This window comes from Pogona vitticeps, chromosome 1 (genome assembly GCF_051106095.1).
Source record: "Pogona vitticeps strain Pit_001003342236 chromosome 1, PviZW2.1, whole genome shotgun sequence".
Classification (NCBI taxonomy): Eukaryota; Metazoa; Chordata; class Lepidosauria; order Squamata; family Agamidae; genus Pogona; species Pogona vitticeps.
Genome location: NC_135783.1, coordinates 183,339,504 through 183,361,565, shown reverse-complemented (window position 1 = coordinate 183,361,565; position 22,062 = coordinate 183,339,504). Strand labels below are relative to the sequence as shown.

General features: G+C 42.3%; 1 protein-coding gene across 2 annotated transcripts in view; it reads right to left on the bottom strand.

The window, feature by feature from the left end:
- Window positions 1-4,309: 4,309 nt before the first annotated feature.
- Window positions 4,310-22,062, bottom strand: part of MPP4 (MAGUK p55 scaffold protein 4) — a 31,056-nt gene continuing 13,303 nt past the window's right edge. Inside the window, exons 10-21 of one of the 2 annotated variants that reach the window (XM_072978774.2) lie at window positions 20,300-20,496; window positions 19,309-19,373; window positions 18,733-18,750; window positions 17,120-17,158; window positions 15,278-15,298; window positions 12,395-12,436; window positions 11,498-11,668; window positions 11,077-11,157; window positions 10,055-10,148; window positions 7,055-7,163; window positions 6,299-6,433; window positions 4,310-5,208 (exon numbers count right to left, since the gene is read on the bottom strand). In XM_072978774.2, the coding sequence (XP_072834875.2) occupies window positions 5,017-5,208; window positions 6,299-6,433; window positions 7,055-7,163; window positions 10,055-10,148; window positions 11,077-11,157; window positions 11,498-11,668; window positions 12,395-12,436; window positions 15,278-15,298; window positions 17,120-17,158; window positions 18,733-18,750; window positions 19,309-19,373; window positions 20,300-20,496 (1,164 nt within the window). In that variant the 3' untranslated portion in view covers window positions 4,310-5,016. The remainder of the gene's footprint in view (window positions 5,209-6,298; window positions 6,434-7,054; window positions 7,164-10,054; window positions 10,149-11,076; window positions 11,158-11,497; window positions 11,669-12,394; window positions 12,437-15,277; window positions 15,299-17,119; window positions 17,159-18,732; window positions 18,751-19,308; window positions 19,374-20,299; window positions 20,497-22,062) is intronic. The other variant, XM_072978779.2, reaches the window with a different exon arrangement.

Here is a 22,062-nt window from a genome sequence, read left to right as displayed (position 1 = left end):
TTGTGATTTCTTGAAGAGAAGCAGTCATTTCTCTTCTGTTGAAGGAAATTATCAGTCTTTGCATCGTCACATTTTGGGGGACTGGTGCGTCCTTAGGCGCCTTTCATCTTGGATTAGGCGACGTATTTCCTCTACCCGTCACGTGTGTTTGGTTTTCAAGGAAATCCCTTCTGTGGGCTTTCCTGAACAGAAGTGGTAGTTTTCCTTCTGTTGAAAGACAACATCAGGCTTGGCATCGTCGTAATTTGGGGGAGCGGTGTGTGATAGTGTGCTTTTTATTATGGAGAATATTTCCTTTACCCGTCCTGTGTGGAGAGTATTCTAGGAAATGACTTTGTGATTTCTGGAAGAGAAGTAGTCATTTCTCTTCTGTTGAAGGAAAATATCAGTCTTTGCATCGTCACATTTTGGGGGACTGGTGCGTCCGTAGGCGCCTTTCATCTTGGATTAGGCGACGTATTTCCTCTACCCGTCACGTGTGTTTGGTTGTCAAGGAAATCCCTTCTGTGGGCTTTCCTGAACAGAAGTGGTGGTTTTCCTTCTGTTGAAAGACAACATCAGGCTTGGCATCGTCGTAATTTGGGGGAGCGGTGTGTGATAGTGTGCTTTATATTATGGAGAATTATTTCCTTTACCCGTCCTGTGTCGATAGTATTCTAGGAAATGACTTTGTGATTTGTTGAAGAGAAGTAGTCATTTCTCTTCTGTTGAAGGAAAATATCAGTCTTTGCATCGTCACATTTGGGGGGACTGGTGCGTCCTTAGGCGCCTTTCATCTTGGATTAGGCGACGTATTTCCTCTACCCGTCTTGTGTGATTGGTTGTCAAGGAAATCCCTTCTGTGGGCTTTCCTGAACAGAAGTGGTGGTTTTCCTTCTGTTCAAAGACAACATCAGGCTTGGCATCGTCGTAATTTGGGGGAGCGGTGTGTGATAGTGTGCTTTTTATTATGGAGAAATATTTCCTTTACCCGTCCTGTGTGGAGAGTATTCTAGGAAATGACTTTGTGATTTCTGGAAGAGAAGTAGTCATTTCTCTTCTGTTGAAGGAAAATATCAGTCTTTGCATCATCACATTTTGGGGGACTGGTGCGTCCTTAGGCGCCTTTCATCTTGGATTAGGCGATGTATTTCCTCTACCCGTCACGTGTGTTTGGTTGTCAAGGAAATACCTTCTGTGGGCTTTCCTGAACAGAAAGTGGTGGTTTTCCTTCTGTTGAAAGACAACATCAGGCTTGGCATCGTCGTAATTTGGGGGAGCGGTGTGTGATAGTGTGCTTTTTATTATGGAGAAGTATTTCCTTTACCCGTCCTGTGTGGAGAGTATTCTAGGAAATGACTTTGTGATTTCTGGAAGAGAAGTAGTCATTTCTCTTCTGTTGAAGGAAATTATCAGTCTTTGCATCGTCACATTTTGGGGGACTGGTGCGTCCTTAGGCGCCTTTCATCTTGGATTAGGCGACGTATTTCCTCTACCCGTCACGTGTGTTTGGTTTTCAAGGAAATCCCTTCTGTGGGCTTTCCTGAACAGAAGTGGTGGTTTTCCTTCTGTTGAAAGACAACATCAGGCTTGGCATCGTCGTAATTTGGGGGAGCGGTGTGTGATAGTGTGCTTTTTATTATGGAGAAGTATTTCCTTTACCCGTCCTGTGTGGAGAGTATTCTAGGAAATGACTTTGTGATTTCTTGAAGAGAAGCAGTCATTTCTCTTCTGTTGAAGGAAATTATCAGTCTTTGCATCGTCACATTTTGGGGGACTGGTGCGTCCTTAGGCGCCTTTCATCTTGGATTAGGCGACGTATTTCCTCTACCCGTCACGTGTGTTTGGTTTTCAAGGAAATCCCTTCTGTGGGCTTTCCTGAACAGAAGTGGTAGTTTTCCTTCTGTTGAAAGACAACATCAGGCTTGGCATCGTCGTAATTTGGGGGAGCGGTGTGTGATAGTGTGCTTTTTATTATGGAGAATATTTCCTTTACCCGTCCTGTGTGGAGAGTATTCTAGGAAATGACTTTGTGATTTCTGGAAGAGAAGTAGTCATTTCTCTTCTGTTGAAGGAAATTATCAGTCTTTGCATCGTCACATTTTGGGGGACTGGTGCGTCCGTAGGCGCCTTTCATCTTGGATTAGGCGACGTATTTCCTCTACCCGTCACGTGTGTTTGGTTGTCAAGGAAATCCCTTCTGTGGGCTTTCCTGAACAGAAGTGGTGGTTTTCCTTCTGTTGAAAGACAACATCAGGCTTGGCATCGTCGTAATTTGGGGGAGCGGTGTGTGATAGTGTGCTTTATATTATGGAGAATTATTTCCTTTACCCGTCCTGTGTCGATAGTATTCTAGGAAATGACTTTGTGATTTGTTGAAGAGAAGTAGTCATTTCTCTTCTGTTGAAGGAAAATATCAGTCTTTGCATCGTCACATTTGGGGGGACTGGTGCGTCCTTAGGCGCCTTTCATCTTGGATTAGGCGACGTATTTCCTCTACCCGTCTTGTGTGATTGGTTGTCAAGGAAATCCCTTCTGTGGGCTTTCCTGAACAGAAGTGGTGGTTTTCCTTCTGTTCAAAGACAACATCAGGCTTGGCATCGTCGTAATTTGGGGGAGCGGTGTGTGATAGTGTGCTTTTTATTATGGAGAAATATTTCCTTTACCCGTCCTGTGTGGAGAGTATTCTAGGAAATGACTTTGTGATTTCTGGAAGAGAAGTAGTCATTTCTCTTCTGTTGAAGGAAAATATCAGTCTTTGCATCATCACATTTGGGGGGACTGGTGCGTCCTTAGGCGCCTTTCATCTTGGATTAGGCGACGTATTTCCTCTACCCGTCACGTGTGTTTGGTTGTCAAGGAAATCCCTTCTGTGGGCTTTCCTGAACAGAAAGTGGTGGTTTTCCTTCTGTTGAAAGACAACATCAGGCTTGGCATCGTCGTAATTTGGGGGAGCGGTGTGTGATAGTGTGCTTTTTATTATGGAGAAGTATTTCCTTTACCCGTCCTGTGTGGAGAGTATTCTAGGAAATGACTTTGTGATTTCTGGAAGAGAAGTAGTCATTTCTCTTCTGTTGAAGGAAATTATCAGTCTTTGCATCGTCACATTTTGGGGGACTGGTGCGTCCTTAGGCGCCTTTCATCTTGGATTAGGCGACGTATTTCCTCTACCCGTCACGTGTGTTTGGTTTTCAAGGAAATCCCTTCTGTGGGCTTTCCTGAACAGAAGTGGTGGTTTTCCTTCTGTTGAAAGACAACATCAGGCTTGGCATCGTCGTAATTTGGGGGAGCGGTGTGTGATAGTGTGCTTTTTATTATGGAGAAGTATTTCCTTTACCCGTCCTGTGTGGAGAGTATTCTAGGAAATGACTTTGTGATTTCTGGAAGAGAAGTAGTCATTTCTCTTCTGTTGAAGGAAATTATCAGTCTTTGCATCGTCACATTTTGGGGGACTGGTGCGTCCTTAGGCGCCTTTCATCTTGGATTAGGCGACGTATTTCCTCTACCCGTCACGTGTGTTTGGTTGTCAAGGAAATCCCTTCTGTGGGCTTTCCTGAACAGAAGTGGTAGTTTTCCTTCTGTTGAAAGACAACATCAGGCTTGGCATCGTCGTAATTTGGGGGAGCGGTGTGTGATAGTGTGCTTTTTATTATGGAGAAGTATTTCCTTTACCCGTCCTGTGTGGAGAGTTTTCTAGGAAATGACTTTCTTGGGCTTTCTTGAAGAGAAGTAGTCATTTCTCTTCTGTTGAAGGAAAATATCAGTCTTTGCATCGTCACATTTCAGGGGAGTAGTGCACTACTAAGCACTTTTTCTCTTGTTAGACAAGGTTTTCTCTTTACCTGACTCATGTGATTGTCTCATGGATATCACTTTTATGGGCTTTCCTGGACAGAAAGGATGGTTTCTCTCCCCCTTAAGGTTATTATAATTTCTCTTTGTTTTCCTGTGATCTGATAATGTAAATCTTGACTGTGACCTGTCTGTCAATCAACAGGGGAGATAAAGGAAAGATGTTTTATCTGCATCTTGAAAGTAATGTTGGAGAGGGGGAAATAAAAGGAGTTTTGTTTTGAATTTTCCTGAATCATGAAGAAGGTAGTTTATCAAGGCTAGCTAAAGCCATGTCTGTGGCAGGTGGTTCAAACTGTAAACATGAAAGGAAGCTTTCCTGCATGGCAACCGATTGTATCTGCCCAGGAAACCAGGGTCTCTCCCCTGCTTGCCCACAAGGCCGTTCTATGCCTATTAGAAGGATGACCCAGGAAGAGATAGGTGGGCTTCGACAGCGCTCCAAGGATTGCTCCCAACTGGTTCAAACAAAGAAATTCAACAAAATAAATTATTTTATTTCTCCTTAAAACAATTAAATTATATTCTTACTACAGTGTAGCACTTTTTTCTGTACAAAATTAATATTACTGGATATACAATGCTTCAGCATGCCACACAAGACAGGAGCTGCACTCACTTTTAAGTCATTAACTGTAGCTTATTAAACCACTGAGAGCCGGTGGACAGACAGCTCACTGGTTTATTAAAGTCTCCAGCTACAGTGGCAGAGGTTGGGGGTTCAATTCCCCACCGTGACTCCTTGACAGGGGCTGGACTCAATGATTCTCTAGTGTTGCTTCTAACTCTGCAGTTCTAAGATTGTTACTATTATACAATCTGAAATGAAAGTTTGTCGTCTTCTTACAAATCCTGTTTTTATGGGGCACATTAACCTGGGACTGGGATGTAACACAAAACTCTCCCACTTCTGGTTTGTTTACCTCCTTGCACCAAGTGAGAGTAAAAATCCGGCCAGCACCCAGCTTGGCCACATCCAGGTTTTCAAAACCATAGGTCATGGCTTCAAGTGATGTAGGAATATCGCTGGTATATTTATACAGTACCTTGTAACACCTTTTCGCCTAATCCTCTCCAGGATCCCTTTGAAACAAAGATACATTTGCTGTGGCAGTCCCAAGATCACACTTAATGTTGTAGTGAGGCATAAACTATGATCTTTGTAAAACAGTCTAGTACCGAGACTTATGGCTGGTTTTCTGAGCATATCCATGTTGCTGGGACCCACTGAGGCTCATCTTGGGCTCGGCGCACAGCCGTGAGTAGCTGCATGCAGGCCTCCTGTAAGTTGTCATTCACAATCACGTGATCAAAGAACTGACCAAACTGAGTTTCCATTTTCTTGGCCGACTCTTCCATCTCCTGCAGGTCTTCCTCCTGCGGTAAACGGAGCAACGAATTATTTAAACCATTTCCTGAAATATGGTACTTCTTTGACTGTTGGCAAAGTCAAACAACAGCTTATTGACTGCACTCATAACATGGTAATAAAAGTGCCAAAGTTAGAAGCCAGTTTGAAAAAAAAAGCAGTACTCACAAACCTATATACTTTGAGGCATTACCAGCACAAATTAGATATTAATTGTAGATAAACCTGATTTTAAATGCTGTGACTTCAACTCCTCTTTCCACTATCTTGCAAGAAGGACTCATCCAGAGTACAACTGTCTAACGCTCAACCTGGCAACTCTGTTATTTGTGCATGTTCAATAACTGAGCATTACAGAGAGGCGTACATTTTAACGTTCATGTTTGTGGCGTCTCCACATGGGTGCTGTCATGTTGGACACGACATCTAGTGAAACTGTGGCAGCCCTTTATGAGCCACTAAGTTCCTGGAAATCGTCATGGTACTGTGAACTCTCCCACACAGAAGACCCGATGCTCATTAACACCCCAAGTGCTACTCGGCTATAAGCTGAGGGGACAGTCCAGTCCCCCACATTTTGGAAGTCTTTGTTGCTACATTTGAACTGGACCTGTATTCAAGAAGAGGGGAGGGGGGGAGACAATATTGAATATGGACAAGCTATGCTGGAATTGAAAGACTGAGGGTGGGCACAGAAGGGGGTTGTTGCATTGCCTCCGTATTTAAATCGCAAAAGAGACCCAAGGCAGTGATTATTCTAGGACTGGAAAACAATTCACAGAGCTCAGTCCACTCCCAAAATGCAGGCAAGAAGAGAAAAAGAAGCAGCTGCTTTTGAGAAATCCCAGAGATGCCATCTGAGTTGAAATTGCTTAATTAAAAAAAAAAATCTGTGCACCAAGCAGGAAATTCCAGTTCAGTTCTGAAAACTCAATTATCTTGGTTAGCATAATATTCAAGAAGGCATCTATTATATGGAAATGATCACTTAAAGCTTTTTAACACTTTTTTTCTCATGAGGAAACAAGAAAACATGAAGGGGGTGGCCGAAATCCACACAGATCTGACAGACTTTTTTCCTCTTTTCTGGAATCTCACCTTAAATTTCATGTTGACATAGTAGTCTGTAATCATTCTAGCATTTTTTCGAGACTGCTTCATGCCGCTCATGCTTGAGGGCTTAATAAATATAATGTAGGGCTTCAGTTCATGAGTACGAGCCAACTGAATGCTCTGCAAGACAATACACATAATTAAACACCCTCCTTTTTTCACTCTATATTTATGAGACGCACAGTATATGTCTTCTGCCCAAATTCATACTCCTATTAAAAATCAACATACTGTTGATTTAAAACATGTAGCCTGTTATTCAGTTCCCTGTGTACAGGTCCGACAACTCCAACAAAAGCAAATTGATTATCTCCAGAGCTTCCAGTAGTTCAGGAGCCTCTGTGTCAAAAATCATTGTGTTTGATCAACCCAAGGGCAGACACTGCTCATTAACTGTGCTAGATGAACTAATTTTCAAATGGTTTTACATCAAATTTAACTGCTTTGAGAATGTGCAGTCTTTATATGGATATTACTGACCATGAGTCTTGATGTTACAGTATTTTAAAATCTTCATCCACCTTTTTATGTGATAAGTGTTACCAAGTCACATCCAACTGATGGTGACCCTAACAGGATTTTCAAGGTGTATAAGATGCTTAGGGAGGTGGTCCTACCAGGGTCATCCCCTCCCCTTCTGAGCTTCCACCCTCTATCCATCACACCATACTGGCTCTATTTATCCACCTTACTTGAAGAACATTTCAAGAATTTTAAATCAAGGTTACTTTCATGACTCACCTGAGGCTCTAAATCCACAATACAGATCTTCCCAGCATCCAGAACTGCCCGCACTGCATCAATGCTTGTTCCGTACAGGTTTCCCTTGTACTCTCCATACTCCAACATTCTACAAATGTAGCAAACAGGGAAAATGGGAGGGCCTTCCTCAAACGAAGCGATGCATTAAAAAAAGGTTACTTAAAAGCCAAGCATTCCAAGAGAGGATATGTATTTAAAAGCATCTTAACTAATGTCAAGAGAAAACTCAATCCATGACTGGGCCTATGGGGGCTGGTGATGCCAGTTCCAGAGTTTCTATGAATCCATCCCAGCTTTTAGTCTGCACTTTATGAGTGCAATGTACGATGCTGAAAACCTATTCCCCAAAGAAGTCCAGCACCTTGGATAGCTCCTCCAAAATTGAAGTCACCGGTCTCCACTGCACTTGGCAGAACGTACTTCTATTTTAGAATCACCAAAAATACCACGGAAGTAGGCCAAAATTCTTTGGAATTCTTCGAGCTGGGCGGCACAAATAGCAAGGATGAGTGGTTGGAACAAGCAGATTTCTTTTTAAAAGGTCAGTTTTCATAGCCTTGTATTCTGCAAGGGTGACTTAGTCACAAAGTGAGATCTGTAGGCTGAATCAATCTCTGGAAGTGTGGTAGGTATCAGACCTACACCAAGCAACACATTGTGGGATAAAGAAGCAACGACTGATCTCCACTCCCCAAAACAGAAATGTCAGCTGCAGTCGGGGTGTTGACTCGGGCAAAATGCATAAGACTCAACTAACTGCAGAGCAGAATTCCAGAAATGTAAACGCTGATGGTCTTCTTTAAAATTTCTAAAGCCAATAATTAATTTTAGGTAGTCACTAGGTTAGAAATACCTAAACTGAAGCCAAATTGTGAATATTATCTAACAGGAGGAAGGAGCAGTGCAAAGTCCCTCTTAGGGCTTGTCCAGAGAGGGGGGATTTGGAGCGGTTTGATTTGCACTGTTTTATCTCTCACTCCCATTCACCCTTGATCTCTTGTGAAAAGGGACCACACACATCTTTGGATGGTTAGTTTACTCACATATAAGTTTACCAGGTTACTTGTGAGTAAAGAATCAGCAGCAACAATGGCAGCCCAAGGGGAAAGCGCTGGGCTGAAGGTTGGGGAGACAGAAAGCAGGTAATCCCTTGTTTTTTCCTGCATTTCCCTTCAGCTGGAGTTGTGCTGCCTTGTAGCCCACAGAGTCAACAAAGCCCACTTCCCTGTCTGTCCTCACAACTGTCATTAAGTCGGCTGCAGTGGCTTTTGTTTGTTTGTTTGTTTGTTTCCATTCAATCTATTCAATCCATTCCATAAAGTAAATGGTGTATTAAAAGAACAATGCATCAATCTAAGATGGTATTAGGATTGTGCTGCCTTGGGAAAATATTTTTTTTAAAGACAAAAATTGAGAGGAGACTGTCTTTGTCCTCCCTTTTAATGTCACAACCCACCTAATAGGTCAGAGGGTTGTCAGCTCAGATAAACCCACCCCCAGCTCCATTTGGGTGTGAACTAGCCATCTGCACAGGCTCCACAATGGGGTTACTAGGAGCAAGCTGAATCATATTAAAAAACCACAACAGAAGCCCCTAGCTGTGCATCAGACAGGAGTGGAACAGCTCTTAAAGGGCAGAGGGAAAGGGGTCAATCTTAGTAGAGGCATGTGTGGATGATGCAGTTTGGTTTGCACCACACTGTACCAACAGCGATCCATATACCTGTCTGGACAGCCCCTTGGGTGGTGAAAGAACCCTGAAGTACAGATTCTACCCTGGAGAGCTAAATGCCGAATTTTTCAAAGACATGACTTATACTTTGGGGGTCAAGAAGGATTTGAAAAGAAAGGTGTCCAGCAGTCTGTCCCTTTTATATCATCCAGAGGGTTGGGACCTTTCTCACTTTGCGTTCTTCCTCTGTCTGCCTGTCTCCTTCTTGGTCTGGGATACCAGAGAAGAAAAAATTGAGCTTTCACAATTAGGTTGGAAAATGCAGGTAACCCTAAACAACCTGTGTTTTAAATAATTTTCTGTCAGTCCACACTGGAAATGACCTGGGAGGAAAACGCTTATAGCAGTAAAGCATAGCAAAATATAGTGGAGAGAGGTCAAGGGTCATTTCGTTCACTTCCTCTGCCTACTCTCTAATTTAAACACTTGCTTACTCTGTGCCTTTTTTATGTCAAAGGACAAAATGGACAAAATACGTGTTGTGCTTAGTTTTGCCCTCAGTCTCCCTGAGGGGGGGGGTCTGCAACCATGTGAATACAAGTGGGGACGCAATTCCCGCACTAAACGTGTATTAAAAGTTCCAGTTTGGGGAAAAAGCAGCTGGGTGGCAATCTGCTGCTATTCCCCAACTTTTAGGATGTCTGAGCCCACTCTTAGGGACCCGCCTACCACTGGCCAACTTTGTCTGAAGGATAACTATTCATATCGGTAGTATTCGGCCAGCACGGTTACCAGTATCAATGAAAGCTTGGGAAGCTATTTTTAAAAAGAATTAATATAATGACATGTTTGAAGCCATCCTACGGCTGCTTAGGGACAGCCTAAGCATGGCATTATGTCTTTTCTTGTGTAAGTTTCCAAGTTATATAACTGATGATTACAATAAAATCATGTTGCAGCAGCTCACAGATGGCAGAAGATCACAAAGGGGTTTAACATGAGAGAGAACGGTTTCACAAGATTTTTTTTTTTGCACTATCTTCGTTTTCTTGAAGAGCTTGAAGCAAATAAGGCGTCTGTTTAGGAATCACTGCAATATTTTAAAACACCTATTTCTCTTTGATACTTTCCATATTTACTCTTGTGACAGCCTTGGACAGCCAGGCTCCCAAACGTAAGGATGACATGGTTCTCAATGTGCTCCAAAGGAAATCTGCAGCCCAGCTCCATCAAGTGAGATTTCTTGGTGCTTGATGACGTGATATTAAAATATACTGAAAGAAATGTAGGGTGACTCTAAGAATTACCTGTGACTGTACACCATATTTTCAAATGTCTCCTTTGGTACATAGTGATATTCTCGGCCATTCACTTCATAGCTCTTTTGAGGACGGGTTGTATCTATTTAAAAGGAATAAGAATGGCAGTGCTATCAAAGACATTTTAATTCCTCTGCAAATCATTAGCAAGGTAAAACCATTAGGAAAAGTCAATGTGTTTAATACCTTACTTGCCTACCTGCTCATGGAATTAGTCTACATGAAAAGCCCTATCCTAAATCCAAAGGTCTTGTGGAGAATCTGTACATGGGCATCATATCATCATCATCATCTTAGAACTGCAGAGCTGGAAGGGATCCTATGGATCATCGAGTCCAGCTCCTCTCAAGGAGGCCCACTGGGAGGAATCGAACTCCCAACCTCTGGCTTCATGCCACTTTGGAGAGGGTCAGAGTGTTTTCTCACAAGCTTTCTAGGGCAGGTACAGGAAGAGAGAGTGCCATAATGCTGGACAGCTCAGTGGTTTAGGTCCCTGGTTCTCTCTCTCTCTCTGTTTGTATCACCCTGGAACATCACCTAGAAAGCTTGTGAGAAAACACCCTGATCTCTCCAAAGTGCTTTAGAATATTTCTGATTGAAAGTTAAGTGTGACTTTTCAGGTGGCGGAAGACCTTTATTGACCCAGAGAGAAATAGCACTGAATGTAATTTACTCCTGAGTAACTATGCACTTGACTGCAATCATGTCTGATAAATTTAATGGAAAGAAGCTTGTTTGGTTTGCAGATTTGGGTTTTAGGATGGCATTTTTAGCCAGAAGACTAACTTCTTTGTGTATAAATAAAAACAAAGCAGAATGTGAGTCGCAAGAAAGTGACTATGGATTCTCCTCCCGGGGCAGGGCTACAGGAGCTATCAAGATGAGTTCCTCCACTTCAGATTTGCATTGAACTCCTGACCACAAAGAAGGATAGGCTACTAATACAACACGAGATTGTTGCACCTCTCTTACTGCTAGAATTAAGATCTCAAACATAAAATGTCACATACGTGGCACTGCACTTTGAAAGTGATGAGGGTTTATTCCAATAAGTCGCCTCCGTAGCTCATTCACTCCCACACCTGAAGGACCTGCATATTTCAAGAAAGAAACAGTTAAATGTTAAAGGGAAAAGACAGCATCTCCTGCTTTTAAAATGCCATATTTATCATGGATGAAAAGGTGATTTATGTTCTGAACTGCAGCAAAGAAAACCAGGTCCCTTCACAACTAGAGGTTCAAAAGATTTTTCTACGGACTGCAAAGGTCACCTCCTCCCACATGACTTGTTACTCGCACAGTATTCTCACTACTATGAAAAGATGCATTTCCCGTGAACCAAAAACAAGCGCTGTTCCTCTTTGCACTGAGCGAAGGCCCACCACAACGTCCTCTCATTCGATGGCGTGCAGTGAAAGGGTGGCCACTTACCTACTAGGACAATTAACCTGTTGCGATCCCCAGGTAGTCTCTGGTATCTCACCACCTCTTCATACGGGGCTGCTACAGCACTGAAACAACCGCCAGGGCACCGGGCATAACATGGCAGGTGGCTGTTTCGAGCCTTTCTGCGACACAGGCGCATGCTTCTCCGGAAACCAGCTAAGAAAAGCAGAAAGACGCGGGCTTGAAAACCCAGGAAATGAACCAAAGTCAAGAGCCGGCTGGTAGCTCAGTCCCAGACTGGAGAACATGCGGCCCTCAGAATGTGGTAGGATTGCAACTCCCGCCAATTCTTACCTGGCTACGCTGGCCAGGAGTGACAATTGCTGAGCCTGCTTTAGCTCATTGAGTCCTAGACTCAGTTTCTTTTCCTTCCACATTCCGCAGTTGTGCCGTGATGCTTTTCCCCCCTCCATGAATGCCAGTGAGCTCTGGAGGCTGGTAAACAACTTTCCAGGAAGGAGGAGACCTTGGCCCATTAAGGCAATTTACCTCTTAATTTAAGACAATTCAGCCACTGTGTTTTCAGGGGGCTTTGGGGGGCTTTGAATAGCTTACAGATTGGCCATGGAAGTGATAGTCAGCTCCCATCACATCCTATACCCTCTGACATCCAAAGATATGCTTAGAGCCAAATTAAGACGTGCTATGGCCCATGCGCTAAGTCAAATTTAAGCTTCTTAAAGAGGTGGTTTCCCAGGAAAGAATTACAAAACATACAAACTTTATTTGAACGTAGCTTTTTGGAGGCTTAGAGGACAACAGCAAAGAATAAACAAATATCCAGAAATGAAAAAAAAAAGATAAATGCATCTCAAACTTAAAATAACAATAAACTACTTTGATAGCCCACCAATAGTTCAGTCTCTCAAAATAGCTACGTACTAATGAAGACCTGCTGACCAGATCCACTGAATTCTTCCTCTTCTGTAATTAAAAAGAAAAAAAAGCAACGTATAAAGTGGAAAGAAGTATAATGAAAAGATAGGAGTGTGTATCACAATTGTGGTATTTTTCTTGTTACTCCATAAAAAGATTTAAAAAAATTAATAATAATGCCATCAAAGAAAGGGTAATGTACTAACCCTAGCATTCTAGCTTAAAGCATTCAAAAGAAAACAATAAACAATAGCTAAAATCTTTTGGTGGAGCCACACAAATGGCATACGTTTTGAAGGCAACTTACAGTGAGTTAAAAAATCCTCATAGACATTAACAATTGCACACTAAGACACACAACTCAGGGTGCAACACAGATAATGTCTATGCTGAGTTTATACAGCAATTCATATCCAAAAGTTACAGTTTATGTTATGCTAGTGTAACTAGGCAAGAGGATTTAGGCCAATACAGTATATGTTTAGTTCTTCTATTTATTCTAGTCATTTTGGTCTATCTTGTCAAACCGGATCTTGTTTTCTAAACAGACTATTAGATTAATCCCATATGCAGTATTTATTTAATGGGTGGGAAATCGCCCAGCTTAGATAAGAACCTCCCAAAATGAAGAACAGCCCCAGAATATAGTTAGAGAGGAGAGAAAAAGGAAAAGATGCTTTATTCATTGTTTTCCCTGAATGCAAAAATCACCTCAGCTCCAATTACATTGACTGCTTGCTCACTATTGATCAGTCTGTGTGTTTAATAGTAATAATAATAGTAATAATAATAGTAATAATAATAGTAATAATTTATTACAAAAGGCATTCATGGTACTCATGAGCTTTTCAAGGTGCTCTGGCATTTCATACACCGCGAGAAAGCAGGGACTATGAAAAAATTCTGTAGATTAGTGGTAGCAGAAGTTTCAATCACTGGCATCTCCAGGTAGGGTCATGACCAAACACTGTCCGTTTGTGTGAACAATCAAGGGCTATGTGGAACAATGGTCTGACTTGGTTTAAGGCCACTTCCTATATTTCTACTTTTAATATGTTGCCCACGATTGTGTTTACTCTCTACCTACACGTCACCCATGACAAGATAGCTATCCAGGGTAGACTGGGGAAAAGAGATCACGACAAAAATTCAGAGCTTGCACACATGTCCACCTCCCTACTATCTTGACTATGTAGTCAAGTGAACACACACCGAGCGTAAAACCTTCCCCTGGATATCCAAAGAGAACCACAGAATCAGGATGATTGGTTAATGCTCAGATAACCTGATAATTCTACACTGATGCGCATAGCTGATTTGCTCTACACATCAGCAACAGGGAAGCATCAACCCATTAAAGCCAAATATGGCCCAAAAAGTTTTCTACCCTGGGGAGAAGGCATGGGGTGGGCAAAACTGCCATGACTAAAGTGGTATCTGATTTTTTTTCCCAAATGGCACCTCAGCCTGAGGCCCAACTTCACTCTGTGCAGGGTTTCTGCATGTGTACAAGGCCGATGTTCCTAGCCATACAAGAATTATCAATAACCTCCTTTTGAAAATCTAGAGGAGAAAGAAAAATAAACAAACAAAATTACCTTCTTTAAGCTCCTCTGGTATGTGGCACAAACATTTTAAAAAGAAGACTCAAATTAAAAGATAGAGCTGTGAGCAGTCCACGTGTGAATGAACAGATCATTAGTTTTTCACTGCAACCTGCCATTAAGGCTGGGTATTTCCTTTAGCGCATTCAAAACATCTAGTAACCCAAGAATGTCCATCTTCCCCCCCCCCCATAACTGCTGACCTTACAGCCTTAGCATCATTCCAGGACCAGAACCCCACATCTCCCTGCTGCCCTCTTATTGCCCCCAACACTGCCCTGCCTGACCACGTATTACTCTTGGCTCTTAGTTTCATCTCCGCAAACTATCTTAGGTCAGGGCGAGGAATACTGAACCCTCCAGATTTTGAACTACACCTCACACTGTCTTCTACATCGTTGGGCATCCTGACAAGAGCTTCCAGATGTTGACACTGGAATTATCCGGAGGGCCAAAGGTTCTGTACTCATGCCTTAAGACCCATGCAGGCAAATCAGTTTTGCTTGTATCAGGGTTGGTCTCCTGGAGTTTGAACTCTTCACAAAAGATTTAAACATGCTTTCATCGAAAGCTCTGTGAATTCTAATATTGTATACTAATGATACTGCATGTGGCCTAAAATTCCAGAATCAGGATTATGGTTTTTTATCTCAGTTTGTTCTAACAGTCTGAATAACTGCGGGGAAAAATATCCCCCAGAATGTATTTAGTAAGGATAAAACAATAACAACTCTGTTGGCTGGGAAAGGGGGTTGTAAGAAATATAATCTCTTAATTACTAGTGTTCTCTCCAGTTGCACAATGCCCGATCCATTTACAGACAGACATACTTCAACTATGCCTTATTTTTATTTTGAATGAGCAAATATGTGCTGGTATCCCAGTGTCAAAATGGATCCTATCTCATCATTGAGAGTGATAAGGATGTCATGAAGTAGATTAGCCCTTCAATCACACTTACATAACGTAATCTCATTAGCTTCCAGCTGTCCTCTCCGACACTTACAAAGCACTATGATTTTCATCCTATGCACAAGAGTCATTCAAAACTGAACAAACACGTCTGTTAGAAAAAACCTGAGATGTCTCAAAGGGGTCTTCATTTAGTTATTAACATCTCAAGAGTCACTCAGAAAATACAGAATAGCAAAAATTGCTTTGGATGCACAGGCCCGCCTTTAAGGATGGAGCAGTTGTTTAATCGCTTTTCTAAGACTCTACAATTAGGGAGGTACTACAACTACTAGCGATTCCTAATCAGACTTGCAGAAAGAATTTCACTTACCAGACTCAAAAGTCTCCTCATCTTTTAAGTCATCCAGGGAACAAAAATAGCAAATACAGTTGATTTCAACACTATCATTGTCTAAGGTAATTATAAAATAACACATCAGAAAGGATTTTTCCATCCTCATGCCGCTAGGAGGACACTGTTAGATTCTCATTTCCTTGTCTGATCCCTGCTTAAGGGCCAAAGTGCAGGACTGGGGGTGGGTGAGAGCCCTAACTGGATCTTATTTTTAGTTAAAAGCAGCTGGGCTGTAGATGTGGCCCTGGGGGCAGAGGATGCTTAACCTTTTCCCCCCTACGCATTCTCTCCATCTGAATAATTGCACACATACAGACCAATGTGACCACTAGGCTTGCTGAGGTTTCAGAGTATGTTGACTAAGTTTTCGGTTATTATTTATTATCATGCAAAGAATGCTCTGGTACATTTTAGAAAGAGAAAGAAACAGAGAAAGATTATGGTTTCAGATGGCACTGAACATTTAAGAACGGCTTGATATTATGAAGGATACTGAATGCAAACTTAACTTAACCACCTCAATTTAAAACACTTCCCCCCTTACAACTACGAATAAAAAACGTATGGTATTGGATCACAGCTTCTTGGCCTTTTGAGTAAGATCAAGTGTAGTACGTGTGCTGGATCACAACTGCAGCCACAGGCTCTGAGCTGCTGCCAAGAGTCTACTTGAGCTTGTCATCCACTCAAAGGACCACCTCTGCTTTTATGACCAAGTTATACCCAACGCTGCAATCTAAAATGAGGCTAATTGCATAGAAGACCATGTTGTTTTACCTTTTTTTGCATCTAGTAACCTATCACACCAACCCACCCAACTTTCTGCTTCTCAAAGAACTCTTTGAAATATCATCTAGTCACTTTGCCAGGGCTGCGACTCAAGTCACAATGCTGGCTATTCAGTCAGATCTAAGTCACATTGGTGACTTGACTGGGTTTTCCCCCCTCCCCCAATGACTCTGACTCAACTTATGAACTCGGAACCCCACCCACCCCTTCCCTTTTTTTCTGGGGGGGGGGAGAGCTTGTTTTCAATAGAGATTCAGACTTGGGGCTTGGGACTCTGGACTTGGTACCCAAGACTTAGATTTGGACTTGGGACTTGGATCCAAAGGCTTGCCTGTCATTTTTGTTTGGGGGCGCTGAACTTTTTTTTTTTTTTGGTCTTTTTTACACTTCCTTACTCTTCTTGGATTTTTGGGAGAGAAGACAAGTGTTTTTCATTGTTTTGTTTTTGCCTTTCCCCCCTCTTTTTATGCCCCATGTTTGTATGTAGGGATGTTAAAGGCTGATTTTTGAAAGATGTGTTAATTTACTGTTGGCTGCCCACTGTGCCCCTGTGTTGTTGTTGAAGCAATCCTTAGGGTTCTTTAGGGCTCTGGGACGAGTGCCAGATAGAAGACAAACAGAGAAAAACAAAAGAGCTGGTCCCTTTCATGCATAAAAAAAAAGGAAAAATGATCAAAAGACCTGAAAACAAAGGAGGCATCCCTTGAAAGAACCCAAAACAAATCAAATCCCAACGTTTTCCCCATGCCTGTTCCCGTTTATTAGCTTGTGTACAATACTGTTAACATCCAAGCAATACTCCCATTGTAGTCAATTGCTCTTTCCAACACGTCTCTCTCCATGTGGGTTCTTTTGCCATAATTTAAATAACTGGAATTATAATCCCTCTTCCTCCCTCTCTTTTTACACATACACCTTTTTCCTTCATTTATTCTGCCAAATATCATTTTAATAGACTTAGAAAATCCTTTAGAAATGGATTTTTGGTCACACGAAGAAGCTCATCCGCCAAACTCCAGGGTCAGTTACCTGTTTCGACACACTTCTCGTCAATCTGCATATCATCTTCTGTAGGGTGTAAAAAATGGGAAAAGGAATGGGGGAGTCATGCTTTTGAGGCTTTAAAGAATCCAATTTCTTTAAGGTTTTCTCTCATATTTCAGCGCTGTGTCATGGCATAAAATATTATATTAGGATTTCCTTTCCACTTCAAATGAAAACAAAGTTATTAAAGATCATTAGTTAAAAAAGCACCTCGGGCTCTGTGTGCACACCCCCATAGTATAGACTGAAATACTTTTCTTTTGGTCTGTGGGGAGGTGCCATTTGGTAGTAGAGGCTGTTCTTGAGAGAAACTGTAAGGAAATCTGAGTCATTTTTTTCCTTTCCTTTCCATCTTCCTTCTTAAGAAAAACATTTAGCGCATGCATACTGGCAAGGTGGTCACAGCCTGGATCTCCTAGATCAGTGGTTCCGAACTTTAGGTCCCCAGATGTTCTTGGACTACAACTCCCAGAAATCCTTGCCAGCACAGGAGGTGGTGAAGGCTTCTGGGAGTTGTAGTCCAAGAATATCTGGAGACTCCGGGCTGGGAACCACCACTGCCCTTGGCCTGTGAGGTCTCTCATGTTCCCAAGCCAAAAAGCACCATAACATCAGAGCCACAGCTGGTTTAGCATCCTTTTCCACACACATGCCATTAGCAGAAATCTGGAAGGTAGAGGCTTGGTCTAATCTCTGAAGCTTTACTAGTTTCCTATTACTTAAGTTACTACTATTGCTTTTCTGAGCTTACTGTGGGAAGTAGCCCAGCTTATTCAGTTAAAAGCTAGCTTTTATTACAGAATTAACCCTGCCTTGCCCAGATGGCAGACGGGAGCAACCCCATGACTAGATGGCTGAAATCCAATAGTAAGTCACAACTAGAGCAGGCCCACTGGATCAGTGAAGATCCGATGAGTCAACATGTATGTAAGTTCTACTGATTCAGTGGGCCTTACTCTAGCTGCATCTTACTACTGGGTTTCGGCTGATGTTTCCTTCCTGTCAGACCAGAATGGGCCTCCTCAGCAAGCAACCAACACACTACTCTGACACTTAGGCCCTATTCAGGCACTATGCCCAAAACCACATAGGGCCTGAAGTGTGGCAGAGGCATGGCAAGGTTGGCAAGGCAAGTCCTGTCTCTTATGCCTCCGCCCTGCCTGGAAGGGAGCAAAGGTCGGCGGCAGCACTTCCAAGTGGTGGTTACAAGTAGAGTTTCTAGGATCAGGTACTCCAATAAGGCGGGACTTACACTCACAGAAACACTGTAGGTGCATTTATATACTAGCAAGCACTGCGGCAGACCTTTGCTGTGAACATGCAAAGGCCCGCAGGATTTGGGGTGAGGTGGGGATGTGGGAGATGGGACTTACCTGCATCCCCATATCATCAACATGCATGCTTTAAGCTTACCCAAGTTTCAGGCTATAACATCCAGATAGGGCTTCTATCCTCTAGGTGCCGAGAATAATTTCGTGTCAAGAATAATTGACACACACACCCCTCCACTTTGCAATCCTAAAGGTCACTGTCTAGAGACACAGATTCAGCAGCTTAACAGGGGTGGGGAAACATATGAAACTCAGACCATCGCTTACCTTCTTCCACAGTGCTCACTACTCATGGGAAATTCGTGGAAGAAATTAAAAACAAAAAGTGAATTAGAGGACTGCCTGCACTGTCACTAGAAACGCAGAGAGAGAGAGAGAGAGAGAGAGAGAGGCTAAAGATTACTTCTAACTTATGAAAAGAGACTGCAGGGTTATAAGATGGAACACTTGCATTTGTATGCAACCAACACTCTGGGGAGATAAAGCTGCGCCAGTCCGATGAGGCTCTGGTGCCACCTGAAAATCTGTTTGCAGACAACTTCTATACGGCGCCAATTTACCATCTTGAAACTTATGCTTTTTAACAAGTTAAGCCTAGTGAATACTATCTGCACAACTTTTAACATTTTTACTACAGTACTCAATGTATTCACTGATGTCCACAAATGTTTTCCACTCAGTTGTAATTCCTTTGTGATTTAAAATAAATGGTCTAAGAGTCATGCCTCCAGGACTGTCAGATTCAGAACTATAATTATCATTTCCCTCAAATCTGTCTGTTGTGCAACACTCAGAGAAGCATTTCTACCACAAGCTTTCTAATGAGGACATTTTTATACTCACAGATGGTTGATTTGAGGCAAGTGTGAGGTTGGAAAGGCTGAGACCACCAGAATTCTCGCTGCTTCCTAGACAGAAAGAAACAACAATGTGATGCTGTAAGAAAACAGTTACAATTAAATCTAGTTAGGATATTCTTATCAACTACACACTAGAATGATGATCAGAGAGACAACTTGAATCTTGATTGAACATTGTCTGTCAGAGGCAGGTTGTGAGCATCCTGTGACCTCATCATCTAAATAGTTGAAAACAATGGCTTCAAGCTTCAGCTACATGCTCTACATGATTAATCATCTTTAACCAATTAAAAACAGCCTGGGCAAAAACATCCCAATGAATCTTCGGCTTTTTGCTTTTGGGGAACTTATTTTTCTTAGCAAGTGTAACATATTGGCAGGAAAATGGCAATCTTTTCCATGCCACAAACTATGGAGTAGAGAAGTAGAAGTGATGAACTCTGATTGTCAATAGGTTGGACTATTATGGTGGAAGGGAGCATCAAACTTTTCACTAGGGTCACGATATGCAAGAAGTATGATATATATAAAATCCTAACCACAGCTACAATCCTAACTTTTAATGCATTGCAATTCTCAAAAGAAGCCCACACTGAACGCAGTGCAACCTAAAAAAAATCCCAGTGGATAAGGGTTACGGAAACCAAGAGCATTACAAATGGAACCCTAAATCAATAACTTAACTCTTCTTGTCCCTCCAGGGTTAGAAAACCAGTGCATTTCTGCTAAAAATATTCTGAACTCTAGGATTCAATGAAGATCAATAACCTAGCATCATAGTATATCTAACTATTGATCGTCACAGCAACCCTTTAAGGAAGGATAGGCTCATGGAGAATGGCTGCACTGAAGTAATCCTGTGAAAAAATAGTGACCGTGGCAAGACTTGAACCCAGGTCTCTTCAGTCCAAACCAGATACCCCAACGCCAACAGCTCTCCATGTCACTTCCACGTTTTGAAACACGTGCACTACCTTTTTAGAAGGTGATTTGAAGGGATGAGTCCAGCACAGGCACTGAGGTCTGAGACTTTCCTAGCTTGCCACCACAAGGCATCATTCTGGTCCACAATTTGGAGGATGTCTCCCTTTTTAAATGGCAGCCCTGCATCAGCACATGGAATGGCTGGGTCCTGGAGAGGCCAGTAATCCGCCATCGCTCGGACATAGAGCTAGGGCAAAAACACAGGCAGTGTTGTTCTTCCATGAATCAGGGTCAAAAGAGTGAACAACAATTACTGTATAACATAACATAACATAACATAACCAGAAGAAGAAAAGGAGGAGGAGGAGGAAGAACAAGAAGAAGAAGAAGAGGAGGAGGAGGAAGAAGAAGAAGAGAAGGAAGAGGAGGAGGAGGAGGAAGAGCAAGAAGAAGATGAGGAAGGGAGGAGAGGAGAAGGAAAAACAACAACAAGAAGCCATGTAGTTCTTGTATGCAATCTGAAGGCAAAGGTGGGTGATACCTTTACCAGATGACTGAGAAGTCACAAACATGTGGTGCCCAGCCTGATGAAAACCTGTATGGAGTTGAAGGCCAGCCTATGTTTGAGAATTTTTAGTGGTGCAATAAAGGTATCATTCTCCTTTGCCTTTACACAATAAAATATATCTGAACAGAAGCAGAAAAGATTAAGTGCAGTCAGCCAAACAAATAAAATATGAAAAATAGAAATATAACACAGCATAATAACCTTAAGAACTGAGTTAACAGCAGTTAAAAAACTGTCAGTGAGGGACTAAGAATGTAGGATGCTGGGCTTAGCTATTGATCCATCTACCTCAAGGTTTCCCAACTTTGGGCCTCCAGATGTTCTCCCAGAAATTTTATCTGGCACAGCTAGTGGCGAAGGCTCTCTAGGAGTTTCAGTCCCTGAACAACTGGGGACCAAAGGTTGGGCACCACTGCTCTACACAGTCTGGGGCCAACACAGAAAAGACTTTCATTCTTATTCCTGTCAAACAAAACGTGGGAAGTGGTGGGAACCACAAGAAAGACTTTTGCAGAAGATCATAAGAACTGGGCAGGTTGGTATCTTTGTCCAGGCAATCTCCTGATGGTTTTCATAATTACGTTCACTTCCAAATTTTCCAATTAGTGGAGATAAAAGGCAGAAGAAGCCAAGTGGGTGTACTGGCTGGCAACGCTACTCCAAAAGCAGAAGCCACAAATTCCAAGCTCTCTAAAAACCAACAACCTGTTTCCATCGTGTTCTGCCAAATTTAAGCTACTCCTCTTCTGAGCTACAATTCGCCTTTTGTCCTTGACCAACTAAGGGCATGACACCCTCCTTGGCTTCCTGCTAGGAAGGTAAGAAACTCCAAATAACTGAGCGAAAATCTGCCACCCAACTCACCCATTAATTAATATACAGTATTAAGTGATCCCGATCAGGTCACACCAAGAGCTACAGAACCATACTAGTAACTGTAGCAATTGAGAAAAAGCCCAAATCCAGTCAAAATGATCACTTTAGCCAGTTGGAGTAAGTGTACAAGGATTGTGTACAAGGACTATATCATTCGTTAGTTGTGGAAAACTCGCTCTGTCTGGAGCAGGAACTCACCTGGAGGTCTTAACAGGAAAAGGTATTAATAACGGTGAATATTTCCTTCCAGGTATAATGGGGTCATCTGCTTTAGACTATTACAAGTCATAGCTACCATCTTGAATTGGAACTAGAGGCTGATTGTCAGCCAGTGAAATAGCAAAGTACTGGTATGATATACTCCTTACA